Source organism: Antechinus flavipes, chromosome 2 (genome assembly GCF_016432865.1).
Source record: "Antechinus flavipes isolate AdamAnt ecotype Samford, QLD, Australia chromosome 2, AdamAnt_v2, whole genome shotgun sequence".
Classification (NCBI taxonomy): domain Eukaryota; kingdom Metazoa; phylum Chordata; class Mammalia; order Dasyuromorphia; family Dasyuridae; genus Antechinus; species Antechinus flavipes.
The window spans coordinates 646,523,043-646,541,412 of record NC_067399.1 but is presented as its reverse complement, the minus strand read 5'-3'; the positions used below and the strand labels follow the sequence as shown (position 1 = coordinate 646,541,412).

General features: G+C 33.8%; 1 protein-coding gene across 1 annotated transcript; it reads left to right on the top strand.

Moving 5' to 3' along the window:
- The first annotated feature begins 491 nt into the window (after window positions 1–491).
- LOC127546978 (cytochrome P450 2E1-like) lies at window positions 492–17,970 on the top strand. The gene is made up of 10 exons (XM_051973847.1): window positions 492–531; window positions 839–909; window positions 2,575–2,734; window positions 4,625–4,774; window positions 6,526–6,686; window positions 7,578–7,754; window positions 10,687–10,828; window positions 12,738–12,925; window positions 14,220–14,361; window positions 16,524–17,970. The coding sequence occupies exons 1-10, from the start codon at window positions 492–494 to the stop codon at window positions 16,712–16,714; spliced, it is 1,422 nt and encodes a 473-aa protein (XP_051829807.1). The 3' UTR covers window positions 16,715–17,970.
- The last annotated feature ends 400 nt before the right edge of the window (window positions 17,971–18,370 follow it).

Sequence of the window (18,370 nt, the reverse complement as noted above, 5' to 3'; positions counted from 1 at the left end):
GGCAAACAGGGTTAATTGATTGAGACAGGGTCATATGGCAAGGAAGTCTAAGGCTAGCTTTGAATTCAGGGATATGACTCTTCCTGTCTTCTAGCATGGCACTCTATCCACTGCACCAGTTAACTGCTCCAGATGGTGAGTAGAGATTGCAAAAGATTCATATCTACCTCAGGAAGAACATACAAGTCTTAAATCAATAGAGAATAAATGGCAAAAGAAAAAATGTCTGAGTAAGGTGATAGTCAATCAACAAATATGTATTAGCTGCTGCTGTCTTTAATTGTGCAGGTGCTAATTCTCCAAATCATTTAGAAGCTTAAAGAAAGACTTATTTGAACTTTCTTATATTATTTTCTATATCCTTTAAAATGACAGCTGTTTAAGGTTACTTATTATTGGAGGGAAATGCTTAATTGAGTAATTTTCTAAGCAATGATTTTTTTCTTAAAAAATGGTTAGATGGAGTGGGAGAATTATGTAAATGATGCTAGATGGCGATGACAACTATTTTCTCCATAGCTGTTTTTGAGTGTAAGTGAACTTAACTTTTAGCTAAAGTTTTCTATTGCAGAACCTCATACCTAAATTTAAAAAATAATAATAAAAGCAGGACCTCAATAATTGTGACTGGTTGTAGGGGGAAAATTGGGGAAAGGAGAGTGATTTCAACATTTGTTCTATCTATGAGAATAGCCATGATTTTAACCAATCACCACAGCTAATTTCAGGCAATTTACCCCCAAAAAGTGATCGATTTGAATGATGTTTTTATTTTGTTGATGATTTACTTGAGTGATAAAGTCAATTTTATGTTGAATTTATTTTTTTTAAAAAAAAGGTGGAACAGAAAGAGAACTGGATATTATCCTGTCTAGCCCCTGGATTTATAGAATAGGAGACTATATCGTGGTTAGTCATTTTGACTTCCACCTCAGTAGTCTGTATTTTGTTGAGGAATAGGACTTGTAGCTTTCCTGTGATTTTTTTAGTGTGTTGGGGTGAGGTAAATGGTAGTTTGTTAAAATGGAGGGAGAGGTGAAGAAATGTGAAGGGGCTATTTTATCTGATCTGGATTTATTTGGATAACAGGATTCAGAACTCACAGATCAATAGGTCAAACCCATCCTCCTGGTTATCTTTTCCTTTTCCCTTTTGTTTTCCCTCCTTTTCCCTTTCTCCTTTCCTTCTAAGACTTACAGAAAAAAAACTATTCACTTGATATTTTAAATAGCAATAAATAGAGACAAATCAAGTTCAGATGTTTTAAAAATATATATATATATATGTTTGTTTTTTTCACATTGTTAGGAAAGTTCCCTTTCTATCCATTTTGCATGACTTTAAAAATGAGACAGAGAAATGCAGAACAGCAAGATACTACTGAGAGGACAGAAGAAATAAAATGATTTAACTCTTAGAAATTTAAAAGAATTGATTGCATCATTGAGATAGGGTCTGACTTTAAGAGAAAGCAAAGTTTAGCAGTAGTCAAAAGTCATCCCTACCCAAAATAATAACTAGCCCCTTCTCCATCTCTTACTCTTAGATTCTGCTTCAAAGCAAATTTTTAATTCATGCAGTAGCAACATAATGACTCTTTAGCATCCATTGTTGGCAACTTTATCGTAAACAAATATTCAAGATTAATAAAGAGAAATGATGGAGGAAAGAGAATCCAGGAATACTAAATTTCTTTAGATTGGATAGATCTAGGAATTTAAAGTCAAAACATCTGTCTGAACATTCCTGGTTCTGCATCTAATTCCCTTTCCTATCAAAATAAGACCAGGCAGTATTTATGTACATATGACAATTTCAGTATTAATGTCAGTATTTAAGACACTGCTTCTGCACTCTTCTGATCTTATCCAAATTTTGATTTTTTACTGAATCTTTTTTTAACTAACTCTTGTAAAGTGTCATTGGTGACTTTTATTTCTATCTAATATTTATTTGTGGATAAATACTACCTCCTCCCCTGCTCTTTCTATTTCCTATCTGATAGTCCTTTCATTGACAACTTACATTTCTAGCTCTAGGCAAAATTAATTTCTACAAATCTTTCAATACTTTGTTCTTTTTTTCTGAGGTATTTGGGATTAGGTGACTTGAGTGGGTCACACAACTAGGAAATGTTAAATGGCTAAGGTCACATTTGAACTCAGATCCTCCTGACTTCAGGGCTGGTGCTCTATCCACTGCACCAACTAGCTGCCCCTCTTTCAATGTTTTGAAGAAAGGTGATTTAACAATATCCCTTTCCCCAGCTTCAATATGTTCCCCTATTCCTTCATGTATACTACTACTTAAATTTCATCTGAATTTTCAATTCTGCATGCAGCTAGTGGGACATATACAGGCAAATCTTAGAACAGGCATTATACCACCATAAAAGTTGACCCCATCCATAATGCTAGATGTTAATTACGATGTTTTCCAGCTATCTAAGTTTTAAAGTGACTAGTTATAGGAGGTAATCCCTAAAGTAAAGCAAAATAAAGAAACACCTTTGTTATGAAATATTGAATAACCTTGGTTTTTCTTTCTATATTTCTTACATGTGGTCTTTTACAGCTAGCTAAAGAATATGGTCCTGTGTTCACAATATACATTGGTTCAAGACGTATTGTGGTGTTACATGGCTACAAAGCTGTGAAGGAAGCTTTGCTTGATCTTAAAAATGAATTTGCAGGAAGAGCAGATATACCAGCCTTTGAAGCCCATCAGGATTCTGGTAGGCCACCAAGTCTTTTTAATATAACCTTGATAAATATATGTCTCAGCAGAAGGTAGTACTAATCAATAGATGTCTTTAGATCCTGTAAAGCTGAAATTGAAAACATTTTAGAAATTCAACTCTTTCATTTTATAGTGAAAAAAAAAGACTATAAGATTAAGGGACTTGTCCAAGATCAGACTGGTAGGAAATGAGACAACCAGAAATTGAATATGAATCTTCTGGGCAAATACATTTTTCATATGAAAGTAGATTTAAAGATCAGAAGGAGGCACCTCAAAAATTATTTAATGTAATAACTTCACTTTATGGGAAGGAAAACTGAAGCCCAAAAGTGAAGTAATATACTTGAGTCACAAGAGTCAGGATGTGAATCTGACTTCCCCAGTTCCAAATTTGTTCTTTTTGTTATGCATTTTTGGCAACATAACTTAATGAACTAATGTATGAAATAAACTTGCTTCTAGTATAAGATAACTTCTGGGCTTCGAACATAAATACCATCATGACAAAGTGTCAAGTTATTTTTGTGACCTGATTTAATATCACTGCCCCTCACAAATCCAATAGTCAATCTGAATTGACCTACTTGCTACTTCCTATGTATAGCTTTCCTTTTCCCACCTTTATGCCTTTTGTGGTGAAACATGAATCAAAGGGTCAAGCTTCTGAGGATATAAATTTATTGAATCATGCAAATCAGGACCAATAGTCTTCCTCAGCTTTGGCATTAGATCCTAAATATTGGGAGTGGCAGATTTTTGTACATTGAGATCAAATCATCAAATAAGACTAATTAGTTAAAAGAAAATAATTAACCAGAATACAACATTAGGTAATCTGGTTTCTAATTGGAAGAAAGACTAGAGACTTTCTGAGTTGGGAGGGGAAGAAGGATCAGGTGCAATCCCCTGAAATCAGAAAAAAAATAATAAAATACCTACTCCACCCAGATGTCTGTGAACAATCAAAGGAACACAGAAAAAAATAACTTATTTATTATTATTAGGTCAGTTTTCATATACTATGTATATGTGAGAAAACTTCTTGCATCCATTATCAGATTTAATCAGGTTTCTTGTCAGCATGTTAGGCCCTTAGTTAAGGATCTCTAAGATAGACAAAACTTCTTAAACTATGGTTTACAAACCCATATGAAGTCTCATAACTGAAGGTGGGAGTCATGAAATTATGATTTATCATTTTTATTTATATTTTGATTTGATTTAATTTATATACCTATTTTCATATACCTAAAATCTCATGAGTTGAAAAAGTTTAAGAAGCCCTGATCTAAGCAATAGGTAGAGGTGGTCTAACTTCCTCACAATAAAAGGCTAGGCTCAAACAATGCAACAAAGTTTTCTCCCAATTCCCACAATAGAATAAATTTTTCTCACAAGACAAAAATTAGACTAGACTTATAACTGACTGGAAAAGGAACTGCACTAGCTCCAGAATTGGATCAGAAGATGGAATTGATTGGTTCACTTAATTACCACTGCCACTTGTCTAGGTCATTCTCCATGGAAGGAATGTTCTTCTTTCTTACCTCTACCTCTTAGAATTTCTAACCTCCTTCAAAGCTTGATTTGGTTGCTACATACTATATTACACATTTTTTGATTTCCCCACTCCTCCAAGCTCCAGGGAGCTCTCTCCCTACTGAACTATTTCCATTTACTTTATATAATTTATATGAATTTCAAATTTACTTATCTGGGTACATGTTTAATCTCTGAAAAAAATATAAACCCCTAGAAATGGGACTGTATCCTCATCAAATTGGGTTTTTTTGATATTCTATCTTATTTTCTTTAAATTGATTCTATGAAGTAATTTTTAATATGTTTGTGTAATACACATATGCTGATCTTTTTTCCCTAGGAATTATTTTCAGCAATTCTGAGACATGGAGAGACACACGCAGATTTTCCCTTATGGTCCTCAGGGATTACGGAATGGGGAAGAAAAGCAATGAAGAAAGAATTCAGAGGGAATCTCAGTTCCTGATTGAAGCTCTTAGGAAGACAAATTGTTTGTATTTGAGCAAAAATTTATTTAATGTCTACTATACATTGTGGCCCTGGGAGAAAGATAACACATAATGGTCCCTGCCCTCAACAAGCATATTCTAGTAAAGGAGATGAGATATAAATGAAAATGTCGTCAAGGCATTGAAGTACAAGGTGTTATATGATTTATTATGTAACTGTCAGGAGAATCAGACCACAAAATACAATGCCATCTGAATAATAGAAATAGAGAGACAAAGGCATTTAGAGACAGATTTTATTTCAATTAAAAAAAGAATTCCTGACCACTAAAACTGGACAAAAGTGGCATTTTTCATCCCTGGAAGTCTTTAAGTTAAAGCAGGAAAACTATTTGTCCTGTATATTCTAAAAATATATTCTATATTCCATTGCCAGGAATTGGGTGAAGTAGATGATCAGGGAATCATTTCAATAGAGTTGGAAGAGTAGAGAGAGGTCATATAATTTAACCTTTTTCATTTTACATATGAGGAAACTGAGGCTCAGAGAGATGATATAATTTGTCCCAGATCTTATAGATAGAAGCTGAGGACTCCAAAATTCCACGGTGCATTATAGATTTTATTCTTCTAGAGTTTGGGATTTTTCACATTTTCTTTAAACAAAACACATGCAGATAATAATACAATTCTTCTATTTTGGAAGGAGGAAATATTGTAATTTTTTTTTATTCTCTTTCCAAGTGTGGAAAACTGTCTAGAGGGAGGTTCATTCCCAACACTATGTAAACTTTTGAAGAAACTTTTGTATTTACTAGATTAGTATCCCATGCTATGTATAGAATAATTTACTTCTCGTCTGGATATTGTATTGTGGCCTAGATGCAGATTTCAGGTGGATTTGGTACAAGCCACTTAATCTCTTTGTCCTTCAGTTTCCTCTTCTGTCAAAAGAGTTGATAATTCCACTGCCCAGTGATTTATTTCACTACATGGCTGTACAGATCAAATGAGAGAAAGCATATGGAAGATATTGGTAAACTAGAAAATACCCTAAAAGTAGAAATTAATAATTAGGAAGTAGTTTGGAAAAATGAAAAGAGTACTACTCTGGATTCAGAGGAGAAGAATTTATGTCTTGTTTTGGAAGCTTAAACATGGGGTGTCCCAATTTCTTTATCTGTAAAATGGTAAGGTTGGAATACTTGGCTTTTTAAGTCATTTATTGCTGTAAACATCATTTTGAATAGGATTATTATTATTCTTGTTATCTTTTGGGGCTTCCATTTTTACCTGGAGAGAGACAGTATTGGTTTGGTTTGCTACTTTCAAAGATCCTAGCTCATAAACATTATACCACAAAGAAAAGTAGATAAAGTAGTTTCTCTTTTTTCCCTATTCTTGAAAGGAATGGGGATGGTGAGTAGTTAAGATTGAGAAGGTGGTGGTGGGAGAAGAATAGATTTTCAACACTGTCTCTTCTCCTATAAGTGTAATAAAAAGATAAAGAGTATGAAAACATTAAAGCAAATCAAATTTAAATCAGATAAAAATGAAATACTTTTGGTTTCACAAAGTAGACCAATGAGGCTATTGAAATAGTGTAGAGACATTGAGAACTTGTCCCTGGAAGAAGTAATCTATGGATAAAAAGACTAAAATATTGGATGCAAAAGGGAGTTTGATGCCCATCCTATCAAACACACACACACACACACACACACACACACACCCTTAATAAAAATGTTGCCTATTAAATTTCCTACTTTTATTACTTTATTTTTCTTTTTAGCGCAGCCCTTTGATCCAACCTTCATCCTTGGTGGTGCTCCCTTAAATGTCATCTCTGATATCCTTTTCCATCATCGTCTTGACTATTCAGACAAGACATGTCAGAGGCTGCTACATTTGTACAATGAAAATTTCTATCTTTTAAGCACACCCTGGCTTCAGGTGAGGTCATCCCTTTTAAAGGAAAGAGAACTTTCATTGCTGGATTAGTGTTTTAGTTGTTCTGGGGGTGTTGAACTAAACACACTGAGTCAATAAATATGAAAAAAGAAGAAAAGTTTAATGGATGGAAAATACAGAGAAGCCAATGTCAGATCTCTATAAAGAAGAAAAAACTGCCTATAAATTAAATCTATCCAAAAGTGAAATGGGCTGTTTTGACATTCAATGAATTACTCATCTTAAAAGAACTTCAAGTGATGGATGCATATCACTTGTTATTAATGCTATGGGGGGAATCTTGCATCAGAAATGATTTATACTAGGAGAACCCTGAAATCTCTTTTAAATCTGAAATTCTTTAATTTTAGATGATTATATAAAAGATTTGTTTTGCTTCCAAGGGGGAATCCCCTGTGCTATAATTTCCAATACAAATGGCATTTACAGCTTCAATGAAAGAAGGAGAGAGACAGATAAAGACAGAGACAAAGACTGAAAGAGACACAGAGAGACAGAAGACTAGGAGATAGTCACAGAGAGATATTAAATCAATTTATAGGGTGAACAATTAGTACTGTGAACAGTTTCATTTTATAATTAGTGAAACATAATGTGGTAGCATCACGGATGATACAGAGGATGATGAATTGGATGTGGAGTCAGAAAGATCTGAGTTCAAATCCAGACTCATACTCTTACTAATGAATCTGAGAATAACTTAAACCTCTATTTACTTCTATTTCTTCATCTGTAAAATGGAGATAATAATACAACATACTTCCCAAGTCATTGTAAGGATCAAAAGAGATAATAATTGTAAGGCATAGTGCCTTGTACATAAATAAGCATTTTGTGTTTGCTTTTATCATTAATATTGGTACCTCTCTTTAGATTTATAATAATGTAGGATCTTTCTTACGTTACCTACCTGGAAGTCACTGGAAAGTTTTGAAAAATGTATCTGAGGCAAAGCAATATGTATTTGAACGAATCAAAGAGCACCAAGAATTATTAGATCTCAACAATCCTCAAGATCTCACTGATTGTTTACTCATCCAAATGGAAAAGGTATGATGTAAAAGTCATATTGTCATTGATTCTGTTTGTTTCTGCAGCATAAGTAAGTCTAGAGAACTATAAAACTGGTTGAAAATTTATTCAGCAAAATCAAGACTCATTATATATGTAATCTCTCCAGAATGGTTTTCTACTTTGTTCAAATTCATCAAATATTGCTTCTCTTTATTTACATAGAAAGACCCTTTAATTGTTTCTGAAATCTGAATAGCATTGTGAGAACTGATGATAACCTTTTCAACTTAAGTTAAATTTCTTATTTAGCCTGTTTTATCAGACTATAGTAAGATGAACTTTGTGCAGAATCTCCTTTAGGCATTCATTATCTTTGTCTAATTCATGCTTTGTGCAGAATTTTCTTACTGCTGCTGTCTAAACATAGTCTGAAGCAAATTAGAAAAAAAAATTCAAAATGTTTGCTATTAAAAATTCTTAATGAGCAATTTATAAAGTAATTCTTATAGTTCAACTTCTCCTAGGCACAAAAGATGGTGAAGATAGACAGAAACTCAAGAAATTTTTACAATAAAATATATTATATTAAAATATAAACCTTTTTTATTTTTAAAAGAAAATAACAGTGAGATACTATCTGAGAAAGATTTAAGGAAATAAAATGATTAATTTCAAATACCATATAAATTTAAATAATCTATTATTTTTCCAGAGATGATTATGTCTTAGAATCATAGACCCACAAGGAGATTTTTGCTATATGGGACAAATCACTAAAGGGAAAGTCAGGAGATCCTTATTTTTATTCTAACTCAAGCTTCTTAGACTTCTGCGTCAAAGCCACAAAAAGGGAATGTACTCTGCATTGGAAAATGAGTTCTTCAGGACTTGTCTCCTCATCATGACCATTTGAATTCTGAAAGAATATTGCCATAAATTAAGGTTCTAATTATGACTCCCAGAAAATAATCTTGAGTAACTCCTTCATTCTTGATAGTTGCAACAGAGTTGGTTGCTGTGTGGCTTGAAAGCAGCCAAAGTAGTAAGCATCCTACTGAGGATCAGGAAAGTTTAATTCAAGGAATAGGAGAAAACATTTCTAGCTGCCACTCCTCTGTCCAGTGAGATCAAATTCTCTGAAGGCTCAAAGATTAATCATTTTCCATGCATCTTCTATTGTAGAGACTCTTGGACTAGATTGTTTTATTGGAGAACTTGGCTTCAAGTTATAAACAGCAGTTGTTTGCTCTTAGTTAAATTTAGAGCAAGGCTTTTAAAACATTTTTTCTACTTGCAATCCCTTTTCACTTGAGAAATTTTAATGTAAGCTCTGGTACATAGGTATATAAAATAGGAACATGAATCAAATTATAAAGAAATTTATTTTAAAACAATCTTTAGGTATACATATAATTTTACCATTTATTAAAGACAAAAGCAAATTCACACACTAATGAGATGGATGTGCTTGTTTATTTTTGCATATAGGATTAAATCTTGGCAGAATATTTAATACTGCAGGGCATAGAACATTTAGAAACCTTTTATATTTACCAGATTTTTATGGCCTTCACATTCAGTTACATGTCCCTATTTACAGTTTAAAATGCTTTAATTTAGTGTACTTTTCATATCATAGACAACTAAGTGTTTATGATGGATAAGAGAACTAGCCTTGGAGTCAGGAAAATCTGAATTCGAATCCACTTACTAACTATGTCATACTGGGCTTTACCTTTTTTAGTTTTGATTTCCTCATCTGTTGTTGGGAGCCGCAATCTCTAAGCTGATTGGCAAAACCCAGCACTGAGATCAAATATGCACAGCACTCATGCAGGAACAACATTTCCTTCTATGATTCTCATTAGTGGACTACTATTTCCTATATTATTTATAATTGACTTGATTACAGCACTAACATTACCTAAACAATTTGGTGACAAGGGGAATTTGGGCAAGTTAACTAGAAATGATTCCACCTGCAGATTCTGCCCTAATAAAACTAATCTCTCATTGAGACAAATGATACAGGAGAGAACACCATGGAAAGCATTGTCACTATGGGAGAGAATCCAAATGTCTAGGAAATAATGGTGTTTACTAACTTAGATGCAGAAAAGATCAGTATGTCTACGAATCAATAGATGGTTAAAGTATAAGTAGAATTGCCCTAAATGGCTCTGTACACAGTTCTAAGTCAGGGAAATAAAGGGATCAAATAATCCATAGGACTGACAAAGAAGACATAAGTAAACTAACAAAATTCACTGACATTTAATCTTATATAACATTTACTTTTCATTATTAGCTTTGTGTAATGTAATCAATAATTAACATTTAACCATAAAAACCCAAATATTAATTGTCAAACATAGTAACATATGAAAAATCAATGTCAGAAACATGTCTGAAGACTATGTTGATCTAAAGAAATGTATATGTAATCAGGAAAATTGAGTGATCATGATATAGTATAAAAATAAAGCCTGAAGGAGCCTGAGGAAGTAGGCCCATCACTTCCATCAGTTCCTCATTCAAGCTACCCCACTACTCCTGTCTTCCTTTGACAGCGACCCTATTCCTCCTGCTCAGCGACTTTGGCCCCCCTGCAGAGGCTGGACCCTTGCAGTCTGTAAAATAGGGATGGTAATAGTAACTTCTTAACAGACCTAGTGTAAGGATCTAATAAGACAGCGTGTATAATACTTAGCAAATCTAAAAGTAGTATATAAATAGTAATTATAGTATACATTTAGAGAAGTAAGAGATCTTAGAGTCTCATAAGGAAATGAGGCTGAGAACTGTATATTCACACAGCCAGAAAGAGTTGTAGATGGGATTTGAATCTAGCTCGACATTCATTTTTTTTAGGTCCCACTCAGATTGAAGGAGAGCTATCACTGAGTCTGTTGGAAGGAGTTTCCCTATTTAAAAATTCACTAATATGTCTCTACCAAATACTTCTCAGGACAGAAAAAATCAAAAGATTGGATTTGACCTAGAAAATGTAACAGTCACTGTGGCAGATTTACTTTTTGCTGGAACAGAGACAACCAGTACCACTCTCAGATATGCACTTTTGATTCTTCTAAAATACCCGGAAGTAGAAGGTAAGAGGGGCTAGGAATAACTGAGCAATGGGTCTGGGGAAAGCAGTGTTGGGTTAATTATATTCAGGAAATCAGGATATCAGCTTTGGTTCTATCACTAGCAAGATGTGCAACTTTTGGGAATTTTCTGAGCTTTTTTAATATCTAACTCCTTATTCTAGAGGAACTGTCTCCAAGAACTCTACAACATAACTTTTGAGCCAGAAAGGAACTTCTGGTCTTTCCCATTGCATCATATTGTCTCTTGGCGAATTATGGGAGAGGAAGACTAGGTTTGATAGAAACAAAAATAATCCAATGGATCTTGTTAGTGATAAGTACTGACACACACACAAAAAAAAATGATTAGGGAATTGAAGGCCTGAATGTGTGAAAGGCACAGGAATTCCAACTAGCAAGTTTGGTTCAATTTGAACCAATGACTCTGACCAAGGTCCCTCTTCCTAAGCAAACTGTGTATGAGTGAATCTAAGCCAAGTTTGAAATGGCAATAGTTTGAGAATCACATGATGTGGATTTCAATTTAGGCTCTCCTGCTCTTTGTAATGTTAAACAAATCACTCACTTTCCTTAAGACTTGATTTAATCATCTGTCACATGAGGATCTTGAACCACTAACATCCCAAATAGAGCAGCTCCATGCTACAGTGTATAGAATGTTGGGCTGGAGTTATTAAGACTCAAAATTGAACTCAAACACTTACTATAGTTTGATTCTGGGCAAGTCATTTAACCCTGTTTGCCTCAATTTCCTCATCTGAAAAATAAATTGGAAAAGGAAATTTTATATGATCCCAAGAAGTGGCTGAATCTCAAACTTTGACAACTGAGGTGGAAACATGGAATCATTCAATGAATGGACCAATGTCTCTGGTGCACTGCATGTCAGTGTATCTGGTACGGGTGAGGGATGGAAAGAAACAGAGCCAGAAATAGAGATGGAGAAATAGAGTCAAAAAGAACAAAAACAGAGACAGAGAGAGCAAGTGGGAGATAAAGAAAGAGACATACACAGAGAGATGGAGACAGAAGGACAAAGAAAGGTCACTCAAATGGCCTGTATTGATTGCTTAGACATATCAATAAAGAAATAATAATTTTAACTTCAAAAAGTCCTGAGGAGCTCAATGAATCTGCTAGCAACCTATATTTCTGTTTTCTTAATTTATTGAAGTTCCTTAAGTGGAAACTAAATTCTTGGTGCCAACACCCTCATATCTAACCTCATAATCTAAAATATTTGATAAAATAGGAACTTTAACTTATTCCCATTCCCTCCTCTAAACTCTGTATATTTGTATGATCTAAGACTCTCTAAAAACTTTTCCCCCTTGGCAATTTCAATTCATGGAGTATCTATAAGGTGAAACATCCCTCAGTGTTCTTGTCCCACTGTGAGAGTAGGACCAATACATCTTCATATTTTTTTCTATTACTGAAACAAGCATTGAGCACAGGAACAACTAGTCGTTACTCCCTAATAATTTACCAAAAGAACCACTAACATCCCAAATAGATCATCTATGTGATACAATGGATAGAATAGAGGGCTTGAAGTCAGTAAGACTTATCTTTGTGAGTTCAAAACTGGACTCAAACACTCACTACTGTGTAATTCTGGGCAATTCATTTAACCCCATTTGCCTCAGTTTCCTCATCTGCAAAAGGAACTGGAAAAGGAAATGGCAAGCTACTTTAGTATTTTTACAATAGAAGCCCAAAAGGGGTCATAAAAAATCAGACATAGCAGAAACAAGTGAACAATAATAACAATAAAGTCCCAAATGCCTTTCTGTCACTAGCCTCCATAAATCTTCAGATGTAGGAATAATTGTCATAAATTCAGAAATAAGATGCAGAAAGGCTATCCCCCTTTAAGGAGTATTAATTTCTCTGTATATCTTGACAGAAAAACTTCATGAAGAAATTGATCGAGTGATTGGACCAGAACGACTGCCTTCCATGAAGGACAAAGTAAACATGCCCTACATGGATGCTGTTGTGCATGAGATCCTGAGATTTATTAATCTTGTTCCTTCCAACTTGCCCCATATAATGAATCAAGACATCCATTTCAGAGGATATTTAATCCCCAAGGTCAGAAGAATCCACATTTACTCCATTCCCACATGTACCCAAGTGTTATATGGGATTTATGTCTCATTGGCTAAATTTCCAGGCAGAGAAACAAAGGTCATAAAAGTAATAATATAGTTTCTGTGGGCTAGTCAAGCTCCTATTTTATGTGTCTTACTAAAGCAAGTAAGAATCAGAAGATTAAAATCTAATCTTAACTTTGCTGTTTACTACCTATGTGGATTTGACCAAAACATTTCCTTCACTGGCTTCCACTTTTGTGTATGTAAAGTGAGAGAATGGGACTAATCATTTATATTCACTTCTCACAGTCCATGTGAGTATGACAACAACATGGACTAATAATAGTTAATGGCCAAATAGTCGCTGTACTAACAATACCATCAGTTAGAATAGTTCCTAAAACCTAGTCGGTGTTTAATAAAAGCTTATTGACTGACTGATAGCCTGGGGGAAACCATTTATTTGGTCTGAGTTCAGTTTTTCCACTTGTAAATTAGATACAGTTTTTGTATTACAGCTTATAATACAACCTAGAATAGGTTATGTACTATAATACCTTGAAAACAATATTGATGTTAAGATCCAATGCCAATGACATTTCCTGAATTAGAATTTTTTTTATTTCATACCTAGCATATAACTAGCCCCCACCCTTTATGTGTTACTTATATGTTTTATCAGTTATAACAGATCTTTTGAGAGAATATATATACACACTCACAACATCGTCTCTCTTCATAATAGCAGTTTGTTCCTCTCTTTGGGAGCTATTGTATTGACCATAGTTACTTTAGCTCATATCTGATTATCTCTACTATACTGCAAATTCTCTCTAGAAGTATGGCTGTAGCTTGTTCACCTTTTTATTTCCTAATTGCCCACCATATAGCACAGGTGCTTAAAACTTCAAGCAAACTATTGAAGGTTTTCAACAATTAACAATATCACATTTTAATAACACTTTCCAAGTTAGAAGACATTCTTATTAGAATAATTCTTTGATTCCTGGTACACCTATAGTAAGTTGGTACAATTATTCCCATTTTAGTGGTGAGAAAACCAAAGAAAGTGTGGTCAATAAATTTGCCCATAGTAATGTATTTTGTCTTCAAAATCCATGAGCAATCGTCAATACATTCTAGAATGCTGCTTGCTGTAAATAAATATTTATAAATAATGAGATGAACAAAAGAATTTCCAGAGGTTTAGAATAGCCCTGTGTCACTAAGAATCTTCAAGTTCAAGCAGGTCATTTGGCAACGTGGCTTATTTCTGTGTTTATTTACTTTAGGGCACAACAGTATATCCAACACTGTCTTCTATCATGTTAGACAGTCAAGAATTCGCTAATCCAGAACAGTTTGATCCAGGACACTTTCTGAATGAAAATGGAAAATTTAAATACAGTGATTATTTCAAAGCTTTTTCTGCAGGTAAGTGAAGTTGATTTTTCATCCTTCCTCAATAATTAGTTGAGCTCTACCTTCTGAATTCAATTCTCCCTGTACAACAAGAAAACTGTTCATTTCTGCACACATATATTGTATCTAGGATATACTGTAACCTATTCAACATGTAAAGGACTGCTTGCCATCTGGGGGAGGGGGTGGAGAGAGGGAGGGGAAAAATCGGAACAGAAGTGAATGCAAGGGATAATGCTGTAAAAAATTACCCTGGCATGTGTTCTATCAATAAAAAGTTATTTTAAAAAATAATAATAAAAGGTTGTTCACAACATAGATAATTTAAAAATAATAATAATAATTAGTTGAGCTCCTATGTTGTTTTCTTGTAATTTTTGAGTTGGTTTGCTTTTTGTCACCATCCCAGAACTCAGCAAGATTTTCAGCATCTCAGAGATAATAGATTCTGTAAAATTCCTCTCCTCCCACTTGAACCCAAGCAGAGCTCAGAAAATCTAGGGTTCAGAGCTTTAGAGACAAAAAGCTTTAGGCTTTAGAACCTTGTTCTACATATGAGAAAATAGGAGTGCAGAAAGAGTCCAAGCACAGAGTTGGTTTTGAACCCAGCTCCTCTGACTTCAAATATTGTGCTCTTTCAAGTGAGCAAACACTGACTGTTTGCTCAAAGACTTCCAGTTATGGGAAACTGACTGCCTATCCACTCAAGTATCATTTTCTACCTTTCTATTCTATTCTATTAGGAAAGTTTAGCATAAATTGAATTGAGATCTGTTTTTTCTCTTATGTGCATGTTTTCATTGTTGTTCAGCCATTTCAGTCACATCTGACTATAATCCCATTTGGGTTTGTTTTGGCAAAGATACTGGAATCATTTAATATTTTCTAGACCAACTAATTGTATAGATGAAAAAAACTGAGGCAAACTAGAGTATGTGTTTTTCCCAAGATCATCAAGCTAGTAAATGTCTGAGATCACATTTGAACCCAGACCTCCCTGACTCCAGGGCTAGCACTCTACTCACTGCACCACTTAGCTGCTATACATGTTTATTATTCCTATTTCTAAAGATAGTAGGAAAAGTAGAATCAATCTAATTTTTGAAATGTTAACTAGCTTTCCTTATTTGAAAGTTTATATTTTCAAGTTTTCTCTATTTCTCCTCCCCTGTTCCTTCAACTGATCATTAAAGGACACATGGTCTTTTGTTACCTCACCTTCATGGTCAGCCTCCTCTCAACTCTTTCCATGTCAATATTTTTCCTGGAATATGACTTCCAGGACAGAATAAAATTCTCAAAATATGGTCTGACTGTAGTTGCAGACTGTAAAACTCTCACCTTCATCATTCTGGACATTCTCTTTACCATATGGATTTCACTATTTTTTTCTGTCTTGTCATCACCAAATCATATTGATGCAGGACTTCAGAATTCAAATTCAGCATTCAATCCATTCCAGGACACTAATTCATATAAATAAATATCTGTGGAAATGATGAGTTGAGTGAATAAATTATCTGAAACTTAGACTAGCTCTATATCAAAACGATCAATTATTTCTCTCTTCTTCAGTATTATACTGTGATTCCCAGTCTTTTCTCTGGCATGAGCTAAAATAAAAGGGCCAATCACACTGCACATGACCAACATGTTTGATACGAGTCGTTAAAATGTTTTGTTGAATGAATTTTTCAAATACCTAAAGCAAACTAAAATGCCTCAACTTAAAAAAAAAAAAAGGTCTGGTTTCATCCATTTTGGTGAAAGCTCCCTAAAATATATGTATTGATTTCTAGCTGCAGGATTAAATGAATATCTATATGGTTGAATACTCTTTTGATAACTAAAGGGCATCATTATAAATATCTGGTATTATACTCCATACATGCAAATTTCAAGGTATTTAGATATTTACTACATATATAATCTCAGTTGGTTACATTTTTCTTTGCTAATTTATTTTTTGACTGTTGTTTCCCACTTATAACATGTAACATAACAAAATTTGAAGAAATTCCTAGCTCTTTTGAAAATCCACCAGAATTATCCTCATTATTATATGCACAATAACTGCTTATTTAAATTAAAGTAAATTGCTATTTATATATTTTATTAATTGCATTAGAAATCTGAAACTATCATTGATTAATATTACTCTTGCTCTTTCCTAGGAAAGCGTGTATGTGTTGGAGAAGGTCTAGCTCGAATGGAATTATTTTTATTTTTGATAATAATTTTACAGCATTTTAATTTGAAACCTCTTGTCAGTCCAGCAGAGATTGATATCAAACCAGCCACTATTGGTTTTGGCTCTATTCCACCAATTTACAAACTCTGCCTTCTGCCCCGATCAGAAATATGAAGAAGAAACTATGCTGAACATCAAGTGTTAATGAAATCAAGTGTTATTATTGAGGCTGTATACTTTTTATGAATAGAAATCAAAACCACTTTAAACTAGTATAGTATTATTTAAAAGAAAATTTTCTAGTTTCTGATCCTAACCTTGTGATGACAGTTTGTTTCTGGGATAATTTCCACTGCTTTTGTAAAGTAACCTTTATACCAATAAAAACATATTTGTTGGATTTATTAAATATTTTAAGGAGTTAGGGAGGCTGATAGGAGGAGGGAAAGAAAGAGAAGCAAGTGTACTATGGGTCCCTATAATGTCAAAGGTCTATTGTGAATCAACAGAATGTAGCCTTGGGGACAATGTTGGCTAATTTGGTGATGTGATGGCTAAAAGGAAACTTCTATGGGAAAAGTACAAATAATATCTCTTTCTCACCTCTCTGTCTCTCTGTCTCTCTGTCTCTGTCTCTGTCTCTGTCTCTGTTTCTGTCTCTGTCTCTCTCTCCCTCCCCCGCTTCAATGCTTCTTCAATATACCAATGGAACTATGTTTTCACTGATGCAGTTAAATAAGAAAAAGAAAACAAGGGGTTTAGTAAGATTAAACTGTTTAACTTCCTACACAGGAAGATGATATAATTGTTTAGAACTTTATTACTATTAAGTCACTTGAAGGAATATATATATATATATATATGTCTACATATATGTGTATATATCTATATATAACATATGCATATAATATAGACATAGAGACATATAGACAAAAGACATGAGCTTATGTTGACTCTGATGAGATTATTTGAAAAAATAAAATTAATGGGTAAGAAAGAGGGATGTGCTGGAAAAATGAGAAAGGGATAAATAGAATGGGATAAATCATCACACAGGAATAAGATCTGAAAACAATAGCTTTTATTGTGAAGAGAAATCTGGGGGGGGGGGATAGAGTGGCAAGCAACATAAACCTTACTCTCATCAGAATTGACTACATAGATGGTATAACATATATACTCAGGTGGTTGTAAATCTCTATCTTTCCCTATAAGAACGTATAAGGTGAGGATGGTAAGGAAGGGGGGAAAAAAGGACAGATTGGGGTAGACAATGGTGAGAAGCAAAACTGTTTTGCGGAAGTATAGGGTGAAAAGGGGTGTGAAAAATGGTTTGGAAAGAAATGATGTAGTTAATTAACAAAACTGAATGTGAATGTGGTGAACTAACCCACAAAATGGAAATAAATAGAGTGGATTATAAACTGGAATCCTAAAATACATTGTTTTCAAGAAATATATTTGAAGCAGAGAGACATAAAGTAAAGATAAGGGACTGGAGGAGAATTTAATATGCTTCAGCTGAAATAAAAAAAAAATAGTAGTAGAAATCATGAGAGCCAAAGGAAAAACAAAAACAGATCTAGTTGTTTTAAAAAGGAAGGAAGGAAATTACATCATGCTTAGGAAACCCTATTGAAATAGTATCAATTCTAAACATGCATCTATCTAATAGTGAAGCACCCAAAATTTTAAAGGAAAAGTTAAATGAGTAATAGGAGGAAATAGACATCAAAATAATACTAGTGGGAGACCTCAACTTTCTCAACTCAGAACTAGATAAATCTAACAAAAACCATAAATAAAAAGGAAGTTAAAAGGGGGGATAGG